The sequence below is a fragment of the Oryzias melastigma genome, linkage group LG5, assembly GCF_002922805.2.
Source record: "Oryzias melastigma strain HK-1 linkage group LG5, ASM292280v2, whole genome shotgun sequence".
NCBI lineage: Eukaryota > Metazoa > Chordata > Actinopteri > Beloniformes > Adrianichthyidae > Oryzias > Oryzias melastigma.
The window spans coordinates 28,263,326-28,285,504 of NC_050516.1; the positions used below are offsets into that span (position 1 = coordinate 28,263,326).

General features: G+C 39.8%; 3 protein-coding genes across 5 annotated transcripts in view; 2 read left to right on the forward strand and 1 right to left on the reverse strand.

The window, feature by feature from the left end:
• The window catches only part of trim62.1 (tripartite motif containing 62, tandem duplicate 1), a 41,237-nt gene extending 36,729 nt beyond the window's left edge, over positions 1–4,508 (forward strand). For both annotated transcript variants that reach the window (XM_024270872.2, XM_036212018.1), the window contains exon 6: positions 2,411–4,508. In XM_024270872.2, the coding sequence (XP_024126640.1) occupies positions 2,411–2,961 (551 nt within the window). In that variant the 3' untranslated portion in view covers positions 2,962–4,508. The remainder of the gene's footprint in view (positions 1–2,410) is intronic.
• Positions 4,509–9,832: 5,324 nt separating this feature from the next.
• On the reverse strand, positions 9,833–15,359 carry LOC112145428. The gene is made up of 3 exons (XM_024270655.2): positions 15,282–15,359; positions 14,579–14,728; positions 9,833–11,066 (listed from the first exon to the last, which is right to left on the reverse strand). The coding sequence occupies exons 2-3, from the start codon at positions 14,724–14,726 to the stop codon at positions 10,015–10,017; spliced, it is 1,200 nt and encodes a 399-aa protein (XP_024126423.1). The 5' UTR covers positions 14,727–14,728; positions 15,282–15,359; the 3' UTR covers positions 9,833–10,014.
• A 6,108-nt stretch (positions 15,360–21,467) lies between these two features.
• znf362a (zinc finger protein 362a) overlaps positions 21,468–22,179 on the forward strand; it is a 15,473-nt gene continuing 14,761 nt past the window's right edge. For both annotated transcript variants that reach the window (XM_024270653.2, XM_024270654.2), the window contains exon 1: positions 21,468–22,170. The gene's annotated coding sequence lies outside the window, so the exon portion shown is untranslated. The remainder of the gene's footprint in view (positions 22,171–22,179) is intronic.

Here is a 22,179-nt window from a genome sequence, read left to right on the forward strand (position 1 = left end):
TCCTTCAAGGCTCAATAACTCTTTAATTAAACGTTTAAAACTGACAGCAAGTGTCTCCTTACACAAACAAAGACCTAAAAAATAGAAAAAAATACCTTAATTCTTTTATTTCTTTATTTTTTCCTAATGAGAATTAATCAGAGCCGTAAGACAGCTGCTAAGGGACCGTCTACAAAGTGCAAGCTCAGGAAAAAGAGATAAAAATAATATTTAGAAAATTCGAAATGTGTCTAAAGCAAATAAAACAAACATTTACACTCCTATGTGCTAGTTATGAATACTCATCATCATATTTATTTGGAAGAAAGTCAAATCTGATCAAAAATGTTCAATAGTTCTGAAAATACTAAAGTTACAAACACCAAACTTTTATTATCACCTATTTTAATAGTTAACTGTTTTTGTAGGTAATAGCTGCACTGTTTTTTTACTTGATTGTTTAATCTACTTCACAGAAGTGTTCTGTTCATTCACTGTTAAATATGGGACAACCTGGATCTGTTTATTTAGCATTTCTTCATTTTTTTATATTTACCAAAGGTTTGGATCGTCACTCTGTATCGGCCGATACAAATTAAATCGGAGGTCATCCCTACCAAACTGAACCTTAAAGTTCACCAAACCCGACAGAAAATAACTGATAATAAGTAAACTAATGGAATCTATTTTAATTTTGTATCCGTTAGTTTTCTGAATAATTGTATTCAGTTGATCCAGTCGGGACTGTTCCTGTGCTGCTGCTGTTGAACCTGGAGATGGAACATTTCTGGAGGGGTGTTTTTGTGGGCACTGCTGGGTCAGGTCCTCGGCTGTGAAGAGCTTCTGCTTCAGGGGTGGAGAACTGCACCAAAACGCCAAAACATTCAGGCTTTGAGGAATGCTGGCTGTCCAGGAGAAAGCCAAACATTTCAGCCGTAAAACAATATCCTCATAGGAGCTGCCTTTTCTGGTGTTCCAAAATAAAAAATGAGAGCATTTTTTTTAAATTTTAATCTTGACTGATAAACATTTTTTTAGACATTCTCTTATAGTGTGAATGCTTAGTAAGCAATCACACTATAGTGATTGTCCTGCTGCTTTCTGTACGTTTTTCGGCACGTATAAATCACTCTTTCAGTGATCTTTGAACCAAAACATTCAGCCTCTTCAGGATATTACTGCATGTATTTTTGGTGTTCGTAAACATTGAAGTTTTTGAAATATTGAGCAAAATATGCTCTGTAGGAAATGAATGAGAAATTCTTCAAATTTCAGACTTTTAAGTAAATTAGCAACAAGACTTTGAATATATTCATGGGCTGTATTTTTTCATCTTTTATAGTAATTTTGAAAATATTTGGCTACATCAAAATACTTTAGCAACAGGCTAACGTTTTTGATTCATTTAATTTGCTGAGGAATTCTGGGTAACTTTGGAGTTTAGCTAGTATTTAAACAACGAGCTAGCATTTTCTTTTTTTGGCTAATTTGTTATCCACTCTTGGTTTTATATGCTATTTTAGAGTTTATCTTATATTTACCAACAAGCTACTTTTTTAACGAATGCCGTTTACTGAGGAATTTTAGGCTATTTTGGAGTTTAGCCAAGATTTAAGCAATAAGCTAACCTTTTTTGGCTGATTTGGCATCTACTGAAGTTTTTTATGCTAATTTGGAGTTTAGCCTTTATTTTAGCAACATGCTAACTTTTTTGGCTAAATTGCTATCTACTGAGGTTTTTATAGGCTGATTTAGAGTCTAGCTTATATTTTAGCAACAGGCTAATGTTTTTGACTAATTTAGTTTACTGAAGAATTTTAGGCTTTTTTGGAGTTTAGCTAATATTTAAGTAACGAGCTAGCTTTTTTGGCTAACTTGGCATCTAATGGGTTTTGGGGGTAATTTGGAGTTTAGCTCATATTTAAGCAACACACTAAATAGTTTTGCAAAATTAGCATATATTAGAGATTTTTGAGAAATGTTACTACAATTTTTTCAGAAATTTAGGTCAACTTCAGCACTCTTTCATGATTTATTATCATAATTTCCAGTCTTTTAGCAAATGTAACATTTTGCAAATAGCTTTTGCATTTTACAGCAAATCGCTTCAGCAATTAAAGTAAATTGCATCACCATTTTCAGTAAAAAACTTCAGCATCATCAGCGACTACATTATTGCTGGTAATGAACTTTTCTAGTTTTTTCATATTTTTCTGACCGACCTGGAAACACTGACTCCTGATTTCAGCCTAAAGTTGTTCAGCAGCGGGTCCTGATAAAGATGGAGGAGAGTGGCAGTCCTGTCTTCATTTTTTGCCCGACTGTGCAGTCATTCTGTATCCTCCTCTCAGCGGTTTTCTGCACCGTCATGTAAAGGCGAAAGAAATGCTGACGGTTGTAAAACCTCCCTCGTTTCCCTCTTGCCTTGCAGTGCCGGCTGCGTTGACCCTCGACCCCATCACCGCCCACCAAAGATTGATCCTCTCAGACGACTGCACCATCGTGGCCTACGGGAACCTCCACCCGCAGCCGCTGCAGGACTCCCCGCGCCGCTTCGACGTGGAGGTGTCCGTGCTGGGAGCAGAGGGCTTCTCGTCAGGCGTCCACTACTGGGAGGTGATGGTGTCGGAGAAGACGCAGTGGATGATCGGCGTGGCCAACGAGACGGTCAGCCGCAAGGGCAGCATCCAGATCCAGCCCAGCCGCGGCTTCTACTGCATCGTCATGCACGACGGGAACCAGTACAGCGCCTGCACCGAGCCCTGGACCCGCCTTAACGTCAAGAGCAAGCTGGAGAAGGTGGGGGTGTTCCTGGACTACCCCAAAGGCCTGCTCATTTTCTATAACGCAGACGACATGTCCTGGCTCTACACCTACCGGGAGAAGTTCTCCTCCAAGGTCTTCCCGTACTTCAGCCCCGGCCAGAGTCACGCCAACGGCAAGAATGTTCAACCACTCCGCGTCAACACCGTCCGTCTTTAGGAACCCCTTCTACAATTTCAACCTGATTCTAGCATCCACAAAGGTTTAAAACATATTTAGAGTGCTTGAAACGTGTGTTTCTTTCAGTTCAGTGTTAGGAATCGTGCTCAATGTTGCTGTGGTGAATTTCCTGTTTCGGTTTTCTTTATTTAAACCTTTACATGATGACCTGTTCATTAATCACAGAGAACACAGAGCTGGATGCTGACGGAACCTTCCTCCTGGTGGGCGTGTCCCGTCCCGTCTTTCCACCCAAACGGGTCACAGGAAGTGGCGCTGCACTGTCAGCCTTACTTCCTTTTTTTAAGTTTTCTATCATCAGCTAATGATGTAATGTCCAAGTCTGTTTAGTTATTTATCTTTTATTTAATATCACCATAAAGTTAAAGAGGCTCAAATTGACCCTTTAAAGAACATACAATCCTATTTTTGTTTTTTATTTTGTTCATCTTAAGGTAAATTGCTCACATATTGCATGCTGTCCGTCCTCGTCTGGTGCTCGCTGGAAATGTTGTTTGAACGGTAAGTGATGCAGAATGATGCTGCTATCGGTGGACTCTCATGTTTGTTTGGAACGTATCAATGATTCGCTCTTTATTGGGACTAAGAGACGCTTTCTACCAGCTGGTTTTTGGCGTTCGGAGTCAAAAAAATCGTCACTTCTGTCAGACGTGTTTATATCCACTATAAAAATAAGAGCGGGACCAACTCTTATTTGAATGTAAAGAGAAATGGAACAAAGTGAGCATTTCTGTCTGCAGTCCTGCTTCTGCATGACGATAGAAATCTGATGATTTCTCAGCGTGCTCCAAGTGCACTTATCTTTAGTCGCACACTAGTCCTTCAGAATCTGGAGCTTGCAACGACTCGTCCAGCATACTCATGTCTGTGTGTGTAGATCTAGTCAACTCCATATAGTTTTACACACAAGTAGTGAGAAGTATTCAAAACGTTTAATCAAAAATCCCCAAATTTAGATGAATCCTCCATGATCACTCTACATTGGTGTGTCTCTAAAGGAGCTCTGCGGTTCATAGGAAGGAGGTTTTTCTATGTGCTGAAGGAAGCAAACACATTTCTTCATGAGGTCTGTTTAAACTTGTGTAAATCTGCAGAGGCCTGACGCTTTCTGGGTGATGTCACAGGGAAAAAACGGCTCCTCCGTTCCTTAAAAGGTTCCAGAAATACTTGTGGAACTGTTCATTTTTTTTTTTTTAAACAAAATGTTTCAGCAGAATATAGAAGCTATAGACAGATTACTATGATATTCTCTGAATGATCCGTCTGCTTCCTGAAGGTCTGAGCAATACGGAGTTTGTGTCTGCAGGATTATAAGGAGGGAAATGAATGTGATTGTTGGTGGAACTGCTGGTTTAAAAAGATGATTATGACTATGACACTTTTAATGACTCTATTGATGATTGTGTCTTTTGATGAGTGCTGGGCAATCCTGTTAATGTATGAACAAGTTTTTTTTTGTATTTTATCTTTGTTTTCTGGTGGTTTATGGGAAATGTTTTAACGTAAATTAAATGAGATGGAAAATCTGTGTGCGTTTTTGCGTGGATGTACGTCAGCACTGATGCTGTCGGTTCTGGTATAGATTTTAAATTTATTTGATGCTTCTGTGATAGTTTGGAGACAGTAAAATATGTAGGATTAAGTAAATTTAGCATTTAACTCAATCGCTCAGAGGGGCAAAATCCAAAACATACCTTAGATTGCGGACTGAACAGGTTAAACATTTATTGAACACTATACTGAATTTTTAAAACCTTAAATAAAGGTAACTTTTTAACATTACTATGAATAAGAAACAAGCAGGAATATTATTCCAAAATAAATCAACTTAAATCTTAAATATTTTACTCTCCATAAGAACACATTTTGTCAAAATATACAAGTTAGAAATAAGTGCGAGATAACATCGGTCCATTAATAACAATAGAATAAAATGATTTGGAGGGCTGGATCTGGCCCCCGGGCAATTACTCTGACACAAGTGGCTTACAGTAATTATTTGATCAATTATAACCACATTTTTAAATCAAAACTATTCATCAAACCTCTTTTAAACCAATGTTTGCCTTCTTTTTTATTGTTTTTCCTTCAGTTTTTCTTGTAACAATCCCTAACTTTAATACAAGTTGTAATTTTTTTAATAGTAACCTGATTTTGTATTTTAAAATAAATGTTTGAGTGAAAAGCTGTGATTTATCATCCAGCTACAGCAGATTTAACCCTAGAACACTTATAGAAAGTTATAGCATCACTTTTACCAGGTACTTTATACCCAATTAAACATACCTAATAAAGTATTTCTCATAAAAAAAATAGATCAAAATAGGACAACACATTATAAATTAGAGTAGTTTTGTTTTTACCTGTGTTATATGTAACAAAATGGAAAATAAAAACCTGAGGAAATCCTAAAAACATGATTGAAATTGATTTTAAAAATTATAAATTAGGTGAATTCCCCCAATAATAATAATAATAAAAATGATTCTGGAGACTTGGTCTTTGGTCCACCCATTACCCAGGGTTCACTCCAGGGTTACATTTTCTTTAGCTTTTTTCCTGTATCTCTGAACATCATTTTGCTATGTGAATCTAAACAGAAGAGTCAAAGATTGTTATGTATTTAAACTAAAAAAAGAGAAAAATCAGATATTACAAGAAGAGTGTTCAAAATGATTCACTTTATTGTAAAAACCTGCAAAATCAAACCTGAAATGAAGCAAATCTCTTATAGCTGGTGCTGCTCCTGCTTGTTGATGCCACATATTTCTGTTGGGAAATGGTGAACTCCTGCGAGCTGCTCCGCTGTCCAGCAGCGATGTGTGCTGCTCTGCTCTCATTCTCATTTCTCCTCCACATTTTTGCATGGATTAGGGTTGGGCCGACTGAAAAGCGTCTCTGCTGGAGTTCCCTCTTTTTCAGGTGAGGCTCGGCCTCCAGCGGGTCCCGCTCGTTTTCCGCCTGACTGAATAGTTGTCAACCAGCAGAGGAAATGTTCCATCCGTGAGGGGAAATTTGACATCCGAGTTATTCTGCAGACACCCGCGACGGGCTCTATCAAACAAGTATAGTCTATTATTTCACACTCCAGATCAATGAAATGTAATTACATCACCATCAAAGCTGTTCCACAACAAACTCCACATTTTAGAGCTTTCCGTTTGCTTTTCTCTGCCCCGTTCAAAGATTTTATCAGAGGAGAAGGTGGCCATCTTAAAATAGACATTTTATACTCCAGGGGGAAAGAGTCCATTAAAGAGTCATTGAGCTCTCCTTTGAGAGGCCTGGTTCAGATTCCAGTCTGCCGGGGCTTTAAATGAAGCCCTCATTTACATTATTTGTTATATTTAAATCAAAAGGGAACAGTTTTGATTTAAAATGTAATCAACAAATCCTTTTTTCAGACTTTTATCCTTTTTTAGTGAAATCAAAAACTGCACTGGTGCATGATTGAGATGCTGGATAGGTTGGACATATTAAAATGTGGAAAACAGTGAAATAAAAAGCAGGTGAATCACAGGATTCTGTCAGGAAGCGTCTTATTAATTTAAACTATTACAGCTCTTCATGCTTGTTTGCTGTTTGAGATAAAATACCTTCTTTTTTTATTCCTGTATAAAGTTTTGCAGGAAGACAAAAGGAATCAGATGAACAGTGAAGCCTGATTTGCAGCATGCAGGGAGCACTCATCAATATGCATCTGATCCACATCTGCAACAGCATGTCAATCACAGCGAGATGTGGAGGGCACCGGAGCACGCCGGTAACACGATCCAACATCACTGAGACAAACGGAAAACAATGCAGCAGCAAGAGCCTCAGATAACATAACTGCTCAAATTTTGCTCTGACAGAATGATCAAGAGTTTTTTTTCTTTAAAATCCCATGAATTTTGTAACTTTTTCGCTTTATGCTATAAGGAGATTCTTCTCAAACATTCAGGAATTCAAATAAAGGATCTAAAGGTGACTTTTTTCCTCAGCTGAAGGCGATGCAGCCTCCATGCAGCCTCCTTTGTTCCCTAAGTCCCTCACCTTCATCTCATGTTACCTGCAGAGCTGGTGGAGTTTCTCAGGCCTTTCCTGTTGAACGGCGCCCTCTGGTGTCCAGTTTCACTCCCCTCCACTATCACATCTGAGAGATCATGTCAGCAAAAACAGCCTTGAAGAAGGCGGACTGTCGCTGCTGCACGTTAAATTTATCCCATTGTGTCAAACCCACGTGATGCACAGGATGGTGAAGCCTTTAACAACTGATAGTTTGCACCCAACCCCAGGTCTGTACAGCAGTTACCATGGAAACGCTCAGGGACAAAAAGGAGGAAGACTATAAAAAAAGACTGGAGATGGGAACAAAAACGTATTAAAATATACATTTCTATGGTTATATAGAATTCTGGAAATGTCTACAAGTAAAGCTACAGAACTTTTATCACAGCAAAATATAGTAATTAATAATTTATGTAAAATATCTTAAGTGATTCCTTTTTTTGACTGATGACACAAATCAATTTTATTCTGATTCAAAAATCTTGTTAAAGACGTAATTCTAGAATTTGATTAAATAAAATCATGGTTTATTCTTAAAGAGACATGATCATAACTTTAACACTGCAGCTTTGTTAATTACTGTGACTTTTCAACCGTTAGCATGATCAACATCATTCCAGTATATTTTGAAGGAGAAAAGCGGCAAAATCTACTGGAATGGCGCTGATTGTATTAACGATTAAAAAGTTACATTACGTTAAAGATTGAAAGGGTTTAATGGGTAAAAAAAAGAACATTTTAAAAACTAATGTACTTTGGAACTCATTAAGTGATGCACAGAGCGAGATTTTCCTTAATGACATAAATATTGAAGTGAAATATGAAAGTTAATTTTCAGGGGTTACATTGGACAAAAGAAATTTTCACCAAAATGTAAAAAAAAAAAAAAAAAAAATCTACAAAAGGCATTGCAGTTTTTCACAAAGCAAAACAGATTTTGGAAGAAAAAATATTTTTTCAAAACGACTGTAATTTCTTACATACTTTGCAGAACAATGATATTAAAACAAAGTTCATATAACAGTTTTATATATTAACAAAGCTGAATATGGGGATCACACTAAGTCTAATTTTATCTAAAAGGTCTAAATTACTCAAATTGATAGATTTAAAAAAAAAAAATATACAGATACAATTTATTCATTAACACACCAGATTAAAAATCTGGGCCCCATATGGTCTAAAAGTGGCCAAGTGCACAAATGGGTTGGTCCACAGTTTTTGTGGTCACCCCACCTGTGTTTGCCCACATTTGACTTAAGTGGGCACTCAGTAGGTTAGCTCGCTATGCTAGCCAGCTGCTCCGTGGAGAGCTAAGCTCGCTAACCCGATAGCTACAGATGAGCTTGCTAGCATGCTACAATGGAGCTTGCTACATTAAAGCAAAGCTCACTAGCTCGATACAGTGGAGCTTGCTGCATCAAAGCTTGCTAGATCGCTGCAGAGGAGCTGGCTAGCATGCTACAGTGGAGCTTGCTACATGAAAGCTTGCTAGATCGCTGCAGAGGAGCTGGCTAGCATGCTACAGTGGAGCTTGCTACATCAAAGCTCGCTAGCTAGATACAGACAAGCTTTCTAGCATGCTACAGTGGAGCTCACTAGCTCGCTACAAGAGAGCTCACTACAGCAGAGCACGCTAGCAAACTACACTATCCACTTGGCGGCTGGCTAGCATAGCAAGCCTACCCACTGAGTGCCCACTTACACTAAGCGAGGCAAACACAGATGAGGTCACCATAGAAACTGCAGACAAAGCCCACATTTTCTGCCCTCTTTTAAACCATATGGGGCCGATTTGGCCTTGCTGACGGGGTTGATAGAAAGAAGGCACCAGGTTTAGAAACACCCTGTGCCTTAAAGTATAACCCTAAATCAATTGACCTCCATAGATGGAGCTTTAAAAATGCTGTCTGTTGGTCATTGCCAATTTTTGGACAAAATAAACTCGTTTAATTCTTTAAAATACTCAAAATCTGTCTGTATGCTTAAATCTGGGAAGGTGTGAACAACAAAAAAGCTTTTTGTGTTTCAGTCTGTTGAACACTTTACATGGGGAGATGAAGGGTGTGGTTTTATCAAACAGTTAAAAAGAAATGTATGCAAAGTAAAATATCTTTATCAGATCTATACTCATCGGCTTCTTTATTAGAAACACCTGTCAAACTGCTTGTTAATGCAAATTTCTAATCAGCCAATCTCATGGCAGCAACGCTCTGCATTTATACATGTAGACTTGATCAAGATGATCTGCTGCAGTTCAAACTGAGAATGCTTTAAAATTGACTAGAATTACGTTGATCGTGTTAACGGTTGGAAAGTTACAGAATGTTAAAGATTTTGTGTTTAAGTGTCACTTGCGAGGAGTTAAAGGGTTAAATTAAGATCCCAATCACGACTGAAGAAACCCCAGCAGGAATCTTAGATTTCCTCAAGGCAGTCCTTATTTATTATGCAGTGTTTTTATGCAAGCTCAGGGTTATACAACACCGGTGAACTTCATATGACGACATTCAAAACCTGCTTTGCCCCTGGATGAGTCTCTGAGCTGCAGAGGCTTGTTTTGCTGCATAAAGTTTAAATAGCAGAAGAAACCAAACTGTTTAAAGTCTCTCATGACCATTTTATTTATCGTAAAAAAATGTTCCCAGTTGTGTTTTAATTATGACGTTTTTAACCATAATCCCACAACCTAAATGTCTCAAAAAGCCATTTTCATGTTGATCTGAAGCCTCCTCTGAGGGGGCGTGGCTTTCAAAAGATTTCTTACATTTGTTCTCTTTCACAAGAAAAATGACACATATCCATGTTAAAAACTAAATTCTCTTTATACAGAAGTCTCTGTACGAAGCACGCCTCAACCTGTGAATCATCAACAGTTTCCAAACTTTATTTCCGACGTGTGAATACCTGTTTACTGTCAACACTAAGACAAAATGCTGCTCTGGTGAAGAAGCTAACGCTGCTGGCAGTCTCGGAAGGTGGTCAAACTTGTGTGACGCTGTGAGGCGGCGACGCGTCTTTGCCGTTTGCAGTTTGTGAAAGCAAAGCTTTGAAGGACCACTCCAGCGTGGCGTCGATAGTCCGGATCAGGAGGATGTTCACGCTGAGGTTGAAGGGCAGCGTGAGGAAGGAGAGCGCGGCCAGCATCATCACACTCACCTCCAGGCCTGGAAAGCCCCAGCGCCGCCACCCACCCTGACTGCTGTTTTGTGAGCCCACCTGTTCCTGTGTGATAAATGTCAAAGCGCTCTTTGTTTGGCGCTTCTGTCCTCCCCTCTTTTCAGGCGAACAATCGGGGGAGGCAAAGACGAAGTTTCCTTGGTGACACTCCAACATCTGCATGCTGTTCCACCAGAGAGCTGTGCTGAACGAGCAGCTGCTCTTTGTTTTTTCTGGGTCAACACGCGGCGACATCCCGGGATGAGTAAACGTGATGGGTGCTGACATCGCCGTAACGCCGTCCTGCCAGTAGCAGTCACAGTTTCCCAGCGGTGGAGGAGTCTGCAGGGTGGAGCTGAAGGCCAGCAGCAGCAGCAGGAGGCAGAGGAAGGCCGTGCTCCAGCAGGGGTTCATGGCGCTGGGCATGTGACTGAAGAGGCTGGGCAGACAACTCACGAGCGAGTCCGTCGAGTAGAGACAGGCGGTGGTCCACACTTCCTCCAACTCCCACTCCCGCCTGACGGTGAGGGCCACGACGACCCACACCGACAGGCAGCAGAGGAAACCCGCGACGTGGGAGTAGCTGCTGTCTTCAGCGAGGATGCGGCTCTCCTTCTCGGGGTGACCCCTTACCAACCGGAGATAGCAGTGCCGTTCATCCCAGCTGACGGTTTGAGTCTCTGTGCCAGCGAGGACGACGGCGTGAGGCCTCTGAAGCCTGATCAGAGTCTCGACCGCAATCAGAAATGTGATGAAAAGCAGCACGGCGCCATATGTGTGGCTGAGAAAGAGCAGGGAGCGGAGGGCGATGACATCACCCGGGGGGTTCAGGTCGGATGGCCACGTCTCCAGGATGCAAAGGGAAGTCAGAAAAACTGTGGGGGGAGAGAGAAGAAATCTTAGGAGAAAATCGGTTAAAACTGCAACCTATTTGAGCTGTGACTGAGTCTCTGGCTAAAAATCTAGAAGCCAAAGAAAATAATAATTCATATATTTTATTCATATAGTGCTTTTAAAAGTAATAATAAGTAATTTTAATAATAACAACAGTGTCTCAGAGATAGACTTTTATGAAGTTAACCAATCAGCTTGTTGATTAGATTATTTTGCAAATATAAGAAAAGCAAACTATAACTGTCAACCAGTGCCGGCCTTGGGCATAGGTGACCTAGGCGGCTGCCTATGGCACCATCTGCTGGAGGAAGGTGCCAGAATGAAATGATCATATATTAATATTTTTTGTTAGACAGTTTGACGCAACACTCAATTCATGTAAAAATGAACAATTCATAATTAAAAAACGTAAATAAAATAATAATAATAGCTGCTGCCGTCTAAGATGGGTTGGGGGGAGGAGAGGGGCACACAATGTTTCTGCTATTAGTGCTTCTTAAAAACTTTAAGAATGCAAAAAGGAGGAGGAGAAAACATGGGCTCAAAGCAGAGGTTTTTCTGTTTTACTTATATAAAATTGTTTGGAAATTCACTTCCTCTGCATTTTTGTTGAAAAGGATAAATTTAACTGGTGGTTTGGTGTTTTTTACAGTTAAAACAGTTAAAATTCACCAATGTTCCTCTGGAATGTTGGCTAAATGGTGACGTAGTCAGATAGCGCATGTACCTACAAAAGCAGAGTATCTTGGTTCTAGCCCCATCTGGGACATCCGAATCTAAGTACCTGCACAGGGCGCCAAATTCATCATCAGCAGTCTTGGGCCCCAGAAATACACAAAGGGATTACATTGTATCCACAGCCGTAGTAACCAAACTTGTGGCACTCATAAGGTCATCCCAAGTCAAGAACGCCCGTCTGAAGTTGCCTGATGAAGATCTTAGTTTGGACAGACGAGGCTAAAATTGAACATTTTGACATCAACTCAAACACCATCCGCACTGTAAAACACGGAGGTGGAAGTATTATGTTTTAGCGAGTCTTCACAAATCTTTGGACAGCGGGAAAAGTTCAGGTAATCCACTACAGCAAAAAACCCGATGAAGTAATCCGTCAAGTATTGGAAAATGATCACAAACTTCTCTCAGTAATTAAAATCAAGCTAAAGTATTTGTCTGTATTTGTCTGGATAATGATGAAAAGTTTGCACATCGTCAGCAACGAATCAGACACCTTCCTTAAAAGAAATATTTTGAGACACATACATTTATGCACATATGATTATCAACTTTAACTTTGCTTGAATTTCAGTTTCAGAAAAACTTTAATTTTTACGACATTTGTCACTAATTTGCAACATATTATTTAATCCTGAACTTAATTTAGCATTACCTTGAATGGAAAAAAAACACATAATATTTATATTTTACATAAATAAAAATAAAAGATAGTTTTAAGAAATATCAAGCAAAGGGAAAACATAGAAAATATATTGGAAAACCTAAACATTTCCCTATTGCATTTATTTATTTTTCCTTTTTTTAATGTATTTGTAAGTACTAAACAAGTGAATCAAACGATGTCTTTCAGAAAATGTACTTGATCCATCTCAGTTTGGTCTCAACCGTTGTAAAACCCCTAAACCCTTGAAGGCAGAACTGCAGAAGAATGTTTATCTATTCATCTCAGTAAATCACGCCGTACTGTTGCTTCAAGGTGTAGTGACGCTACACCCCTGCTGTCGAAACAATTACATCCCGATGGGCTGAATCATCTTCTTGGATGAACTCTCATATCATTTTCAGGCAGATGATACCAAACTGTACATCCCCTTCCAACTGTTTTGCATTTTAGTATTGTATTTTAGTACTCCGCAGTATCATATGAATACACTTGATCATCTGTACAGCTCAGGGGTCTGCAGCCTCCGGCTCTCTGGCTCTTCTACCGCTCCATTGTGGCTCACTGGTTAAAGAATAATACAAAACTTTTAGTTTTAAGAAAAAAGTAGTTGTAAAGTTAAAAAAGTTAACAAAAAAATGTATCACTCCAAAACACAGTAGCCTTTGTGGTTCGTCCATCGAGAACTCAACATTTCGACAAATTCCAGTGTTTTAAGCGTGTCTCATGGTTTAAAAAACACAATTAATTCACTCTGTTTTGATTTTAGATAGTTAAACGTATGAATTTCTGGCTAAGAAACACCACAGATGTTTAAATATAAAATAGTATATTTTTTCCGTTTCGGACATTACACTACCTACCACTAGATTTGCTCCATCGAGATGATTCTGTGACACAGGAAGTCTTTTATTTTGAAAAAAAGTCTTGTAAAACCTCTGGTAAAAGTTATAAACTGTTTCATATTTGGCGAAAAAAAAACATTCTCATAAATTTTGCTTTAATAATGCAGAAAAAATAATAGTTTATTTATATTTTGCATAAAAATAATAACAACATGAATCTGATCAGCGGTAGCAGCTATTAGCACCGCCGGAGCTTTGGTAGCTCTTTAAGCTATCCACTGGGCGGCTAGCTAGCGTAGCTGTCCATCCAGCTCAATGAGGTCTGTCCACGGCGTGTCCCGCCTTCGCCTACCAGTAACTGGGACAGTTTCCGGGAACCTAGCGGCCCCCGTGGGTTAAGAAAATGGGTGAAAGTTCATGAAGAAAATTCTTGCATCGAGCGGCCATCTTGAATGCTTGAAAACATCACGTGCCCAAAGCTGAGTCCCTGATTGGGTAACACGCTCACCGCGCCTTGCAGCGCCCACCACCGAAATCGTGGATCACATCTTCACAACGACTTAACATTGAAATTTGACGCCTTCACCATCACACATTTGTGAGTTGTGGGCGGGACTGTTGGCGCAGAAGCAAGCCTACCCACACTTCCCATCATCCCATGTGTTTAAGTGCTCTCCTGCTAGTTTACAGACCCTCACGACTCCAACCCAACAACAAAAATAGTGAGCAATGTTGTAAGCCGTAGAGCTTTGAGCCAGATGCAGCTCAGACAAAGAAAACGAAGACGTACATGGATCTATTTGTTTACTAGTGAATGCATCAGAACAGGGAGCTAGCTGGGGATCGTCACATCTACTAGCTTTTTCCAACGTCATTTTTTGTTTCCCTCTGATTCACAACCATTTGAATAAAGAAATACTGAGAAATTTTCTGTATATATGTCCTCCATCATCAGGAAAATTCCACAAGAACATGTCAGAACCACCAGTTTCATCAGAGTGGGTCTTTAATCTCAGTGAGATGTGTGTTGCCTCACAGGGTGGTGAACAGAGAAAAGCCTCCACAAGAGGTCAGTAAAACACCCCATTCTCTGGGCGTGTTAAGCGTTTTGTATATATTTTAATGGTTTTAGCATGTAATTTGCGAGTCTCAAATGACACTGTTTGTGTGATTTGTCAGCGATGAGGTACACGAGAAAAATACTTAAGATTACAGGTCTGTGCTGAGCTGCACACCTGCATGACCTCACCTGTGACCAGGAAGTCTGTGAAGATCAACAGGCAGCAACAGCAGAAGCTGACAGGACTGTAGGACGCAGACAGGGAGGGCAGGAAGAGAAGGCTGCAGGACAGTTTACAGGCGCACAACAGCAGAGCTCCGTCCAACACACCATCCATGGCTGCAACAAGACAACACACACACACACAGGTCAGCGTTTCAAGAAAACTGGTTTTTCATTTTCGCCCCAGGGTGAAAGAGCTCAGGAATGCCAGACACTCTGCTATCAGTGCTCTCACCCCCCCAACAACACCACAAACTTCTGAACATTTTCATTTGAGGTGTCTAGTATTATTAGTTGAACAGAAAGGGCAAAGTTTGAGTGAATGTTTGTATGTGGGGGATCAATAATTCTTTGCCGGTAATGAACCCTGGACTGGGTTTGTTGTCTACTCCCAAAAAAATATAAATATGTGGAATAACTTTAGTAGTTTGTCTGGATCAACCTGTACTGAACAACAATAACACCAGCAAAAACAAAAGAAACTGGATTACAGAAGTGGCATGAGAGCATATCCTTCACAGACTTCAGTAATCCACCTGAACTTGACACCGCTCATACGGACTAGTTGGATCTGAAGGAGTATTGGCTAATTTTTTGACAAATAAAACCAACAACTAAAAAAAAGTTGAAGTTATATTTCAAATAGATGTCATAGTCTATTAATTCCTACCTGTGCTTGCAGGAGCCTGCAGAGCAGCATGTCAGTGTCAGCTTCAAATGCTTCATCTGCTTTATTTTTCACCTCCCCCTTTGCTCCGCCCTCACAGGGATAATGACCCCCTCCCTATTCCAACCTCCCTCCCTCCCTCGGTGCACCTGGCCAGTTGGAGATGAGAGAGCTTGCGCATCTTGAAGGGGTGTGGTAATGTTTGTGCAACAGGGAAACCAGTCAAACAACTAACACTGGGTGAAGACAGATACCCAGAGTCTGCATCTGTGATGAGAGGACCCCATCACAGCCAAAATAGAACAAAAAAAATGTTTTCCACTCAGTATGTGTTCATTAAACTGTTGGGTAAACATAAGATTGAGTAATACAGATTTGGTACATTCCTATTTAAACAAATGTGTTTGGAAGCTTCCTCTTAACAGTTTATACACATAGGGTACAGCCCCAGGACCGGCCCTAGGCGGCCGCCTAAAGCGCCATCTGCTAAAGGGGTCACCAAATAACAATGATTACAACGAATACTATTTTATTTTGTTAAACAGTTTGATGCACTAATTTGATATAAAACTGAAAATTATAAATTAAAATGTAAATAAAATAACTCCAAAGTTTGATTTAATCAATAACTGCAGTGCAGCGCCCCTTCCTTCCTGCCGCTGCTGGGTCGGGTGGGGTGGGGGAGAGGGGCGCACGATGTAAGTAATTCTTTAAAACTTTAAGGATGAAAAAAGGAAGAAGAGGAAACACGGCTCAAAGCAGAGGTTTGTCTGTTTTACTTATTTAAAATTCCTAGGAAACGTACTTCCCACTGCATTTTGGTTGAAAAAGACAAGTCTCACTGGCGATCTAGTATTTTTTTTATCCCCAACTTTCCCCTTAAACATTGTCGCAGTCAGTTAGCGCGTGTCAACAAAAACAGGTTATCAATCCCCAGCTGGGACATTTGTATTTATGACCTGCAGGGGGCGCCAATTTTTTTTTTTCGCCTAGGACGCCATGCAGCCCATTGCTGGGTGTGTACGGCCCTGTTAACTCTGGCGAGCATTTCCATTCAGTTAAGCCTCGCTTCAACTGAGCGGTCTGGTGTTTTACGGCGGATGCGTGGTGTAGACCGCTAGCGTATCATTGTGTCATTGCAGTCCGATGACTATGAAGGCAACAACAATGGCGGGCATCCAGCAGCTCGTCTTTTTATCCACTACAGACCAGGCCTTGCTGTTGTTTGCAGGCATTTTTAATATAGACTTTTGACCAAAATAGTACACAGGAAACTACAAAAACTCAAATGCTTACAAACGTTGAAAAATTTAGATTAAATGAGCGCCTTTATTGATGCTTTCTAATGTCGTCATCACTTTCTGTCAACCAATGGGGTGGATACAGTGGCTCCGCCCCTACTGTTTTGCCCCACTTTTCAATGGACCAACAATCAGTACAGAGAGAGAACTGGACGGATCATCCACTCCTCTGTTGTATTCCAAATAGGAAGTACCTGCTGGTCCCAGACAGCCAAAATCCCATAGACCTCTATTGAAAAACACACAACTATTACTCTGTCTCTTCTAAATATGTTCTTGCTAAACCTAATTTTTGTTATAGCTTTTCTTTATCACCAGTTATTCAAGTTATAAACTAGCCAATCAGATGCCTCTGGCCCCACCTCTAAGCATTTGATTGACAGATTCTTGGACCAATCATTGCTTGCTAACGTTGTCTGGTCCCAAAATGGCGAAATCAGTACTTCACAAAATGACGAGTTGTGGACACCCAAGACGTCAAAAAGAGATGCTGAGAGGACGTTAGCCAAACGTCAATAGAGTGAGAATGTGACGTGAGTTCAAGAGCAAACTAAACACGTGATCTTGAACGCACATATAGGCTGTACTTTGGTGTTCACTAGGGTTGTAACAATTCATTTAACAATGATTTGATTCATAGTCTATTGGTTCATTTTGAACAATCTGATTCACTGACCTGAAATGGATCCAGGACATGTTTAGCCAAACAAGAATTCATGTCAAATCCATTCATATTGTACTTTCCTAAAGTTCAGCCCACTTTTGTTCTTCCACTCCAAATAATACAAACAGAATATTATTAGAGCATTATACCCCACTGTATGGTCACATGTCTTTGCTGAATTCAGTGTTTTCACACTTTGGACTGTAATGATGGCGTAATAATTTTCTGCTGCATCACGTGTGTTTTTCTGCTTGTTTTTACGTTATAGTCAGATAAACCTACAGTCCCTCAATCCAAATGGTATTTTCCAAGATTGATTATGGATTTATCTGATATCACAATTATTTTTAATGGTATGGATCGATATAAATCTGGTTGGATTGTAGGAATAAAAATAAATAAATTGATCAATCTAGTGTTCCCTCTAGCAGGGAAGAGGTTTTTCCTCTTTCTACGGTTTACCAGCACATGTCCACCACCTACAGTCGGTAGAGGCTTGGTGCAAAATGACAAATCTTGTATATTTTTCTCCAGGCTTTTTCTTTCACAGCTCTATTCCGCTTCATGAAAGACTTACAGTCCTGGAATTCCAAACCTCAATTATCAATTTCTTTCCATGATAAATTTTCAAACGGCTAAGGATTAAAGAGTCCATGATTGGTCAAAATTTGACCTGGTTTAACTCCCAACGTGCCGTCAGTGGACGTGTATTTTGAACGTTGAGCCCAAAAACAGCCTTAAAAATGGCAAAACTTTGTGTGAACGTGAGTTTTTAATGTGCATTTACGCCCATTTACACATACTTTTCGTCAAAAGTGTTTGTTTGCCTTGCTCAGGGCGGTGTGAACGTCGCTTTAGTGCGTAGCTCCTTATCCATATCCTGTACGTGCTTGTTTTTCTGCTTGGTTTGGTGCAAAGTCTAAGTTTACCTTTTCGTGAAAATGCAAACATGAACGCTGAGTTGAATGTGTTTTTGAGTACATAAGCATATATGTGTTGACACCCAAAAGTATTGCCGAACATTCCAAAAAAACAATGTCAGAAAAACAAGTTTTCCTGGTTGTTTCTGATGCTTGAGTAACTTGTCAGATGAAGCACCTGAAATAACGGGTTATTTATTTTCCTTATCCGCTTTAATCTCCTCTCTTGCACAAACTGAGGATAAAATGTGTTCACTGTTTCTGGGGCTTTCCTTAAGTTTGGTTTTAACTTTGTTTGAGATGCACTATATATTTTTTAATCCTCAAAGAGTTTAAAGTCTTACCTTATAGAGATTAGAATATAAGTATTCGAAACAAAGCAAAAATTCCCTCTCCAACAAGAAAAAAAACATTTTATTTTTTAAAATGGGTTTTCTTTAAAGGTCATCTAAGTATTTTAAAAAATAAAAGTTGATTTTTAGATTTGTTTTGCTTATGAAGTTGAAATATTCCCAGGTTTCATTTGTTGTTTTTTGCTAAATCCAATGTGTGATTAAGTGTAACCAAAGTTGTCCAACTTGTCGTGGTCAAACGTGTTGTTTCTGACAGACACAAAATAAAACTCAGTGCACAAAGTCAGATTATTTTAAATATGGTTAAAACTTTGAGTAAAAATAGTGAAACTATGTTTTTAGTTTTCAAAACTGAGGCTTTAACTGTGACAGTCAAGTCTAATGGAGCCTGTGTGCAACTAATTGGGGTGTATCAATTAATCGATTAATTGATTTCTATTTATACAATCAACCAAATCGACCTATCTCATCAACAAATCAATTTATACCATTAAAAAAATGTTAATATACCATTTGGATTGAGAGGTTTATTTTACTTGTTTGACCGAAGTCATTTTAAGGCGCCATATAAATCAAATAAACTTGAACTTACTATAATGTAAAAATGTCTTATTTTGTTATGAAAAACAAACAGTTTATGAAAATAAGGGTGTATTCAGACTAGACACATTTGGTTTGCTTAAGTGAACCAGAGTTGGTTTTCACCGACAATCTGGAGCAAATTTTCAGTTTGAATACCCCCAACCGGACCCTGGTCTGGGAACCAGGAACCACTCTCAAATCCACCTTTTGAGGTGGTCTTGATTTGTTTCCAATTGGTTTGAGCAGCCAACCATTATATTGGCCAATCTGTCCAGTCTGAATAAACACCCTCTGAGTCACACTTGTTCAATCTCTGGCTGAAGAAATCGATTTTAGTTCAGTCATTGAGTCGGATTGTTCAAATCGAACAAATATTGACTATGAACTGTAACGACAACCTCAAATTATGATATGAATTGAATAATTGTTCAAATTGTTACACCTCCATCAATCTTCCAATACTGGCCATTCTCTAATTGGTCTCCAGTATCCGCCGTCTTTGTTACTGATAGACGCTGGTTTCTAATAGTGACGGGATTCTTTAAGACACGCCCACCCTCCCAGGCCGTACACATTCGGGCAACTTCCAGGGTGTCTGTGGTAATTGTTTAGTGAGCCAGTGCAGCGATGGCCCAGACATGCTCATTCACTTTAGCGACTAAACTTTGTGCGGTGGCATACGCCAAAGAACATTCTGGTGAGGAATCTGCAGCACATTTTGGGATGGATCCTAAATGTATCCGAGGATGGTGCAAGCCATCATTATTCTGTCTGGGATGGAATAAACATCGGTCTCCAACAGACGCCTTTCTCTAAAAATGCAGGGTGGCTGACAAATTTTTGAATCAACGTTAGGGCTACTATTAGAAGATACTTGGTAGTTAATTAAGAGTAGTGCAGTAAAACCAGTGATTCAAAAAGTAACTTGTTACCATGTGGTTAAAGGGTAACCAAACAGGACAGTTGAAGGCTGACTCCACTCTCTGGCCAGATTTAAAAAATGCAAAAAGGGGGCGAGGTTAGGGGAGGCGGGCTGAGCTGAGGAGGTGTGGTCTGGATGTGTGATTGGCATTGACAGTGAGTGAAACTTCAGGGATGTACACCACATCACAAAATTGTAATACCTCATTTCAACCTGTAGGGGGCCGTACATAGACGGTTTTAAACCTTAATTTCAGGAGTTGAAGTCCCCCCTCTAACATTTTTTTTTATTTTAAAAAAGTAGTGTTTAAATTATTAAGTTTTCAACCAAAATACCACAACCTAAATGTCTTTAAAAGGCATTTTTCATGTTGATCTGAAGCCTCTGTTTCCAAAATCTCCTCTGAGGGGGCGTGGCCTTTGATGCTAAGCTGACCAGCCCCGCCCCTGATCCCCCCCTGTCTGATTATGATAGTTCTGTGTCTCGCTAGTGTAAATCTTCAATGCTGCTACATAAAAATGTCAATATCAGCAATATCGTGTCGTTTTGATCTGGATGTCAGCTCAGACGAGGAAGTGAAGAGATTAGTGGGCTGAACTTCCATTTACAGCTGCAGTCAAATGAGCTGCCGTTCGCATTTCCGTGGTCACATCAAGAAGGTTTGTGAAGTCTAGTGGAGATTTACAACGTTCTCAGCTCTGCTACCATAAATATTGAATAAAACTCACACAAAAAATCCAGTGATGCTGATTTTATGGAGCTAAATCGGGGCCAATGATATTTGAAACCCAAATAAATTAAATTGAAAAGAATAAAAATGCAAATGTCTCAAACTTTTTGCTATTCAAAAATACACTTATTTCTTTTCAGTTTCAAATGTTGTGTTTTTTAGATTTTAAAACTCTAAATTTCAATTTCAAAACTTATTTTTCAGTTTCAAATCTTTTTTTCACTTTCAACTCTTTTTTTTCGTTTACGAATTTTGAAAGTTTCAGTTACAAAACTTTTGGCCCCGTTGAGGCGCATTGGGGCGGGGCTAACACCAGGACCAATCAAAATTGATGAGGGTGGGAACTTCAGTTCCGATGCGTTCACTGACTTTGATAGCTGTAATAATTACGATCAGAAAATAGCTGATTAGTCTGTAGGAGCATAGTCTGAAGTCGTCCCAAGACGGGTGTAAAAAACAGAGTTTTATCGCGAATAAACCGCGCGTCCAAAACACCGTTCTAACCCTTTCAAAGCTCCGTCTTTAAAGCGTGACTTTAAATACTTTTTTTAAAAATTGTAAATAATTTGACACACACAGACAGCACTTTTAAAGACCAATTTTTAGAGGTCGGCAGCCAAAAAAAAGTTTATTTAAATTGTTCTTTTTTTTAAGTTGATTTAGGGTTTGGTTACCCTTTAAAGTTGTATTCTAAACTGTTTTTATTTGTAAAGTTCCTCAAGTTTTTGTAATAATGAATGCACCAACAAAGCAACACATTCCTTCAACACAAAAACACACTTGTGGATTAATTTGCACCTTTCCAAATGAGAACTTGTCCAGTTTGTGTGCAGAGGAAGGATGTTGGAGTGTGAAACGTGTGTTTTGTGCAGTAGCAGCGGCATGCTGGGCCGAAGCTCTCCTCTGTGACAGCACTGCCATCTCCTGCTGAGCTAAGCACGGAGCATATTAGCAGTCTGTTTCTGCTGCTGCAGCTCAGAGGATTACACTTCATATTTACCGCACTGATCGGACACAGACACGCGGGATTTGTGCACAACATCAACCATCCGTCCACTCCCCCCTCCCGCCCCTCCTAAATCTGCGGGACGTTTTTAATTTGAGCCCTAAAACGAGTTCCCTTCATACATATTTCTTTGATGACATAATTTAAAGTAACAGCTTTTTCTCTCTGCTAGAACAGAGTCGGGAGGAACGCCTTGGTAAAGCTGGCGATGCGTGCGCGCAGTTTAAAGCGGCGCAAATGCGCACACAGAGAACGCAAAAATGGGGCTAAAAAAGGGAGTTTTTGGCGCACGGAGCGTCTAGTCGCCTGCAGCACCCAGAAGTGAACAGCAGGCGACCCGGAAGGTTTGGAGTCCGAGGCAGAGCGAGCAGCAAAAGGAGTCGCGGTAAAACATTTCTTCGGTCTCTGGCGCAGGTATGTTCG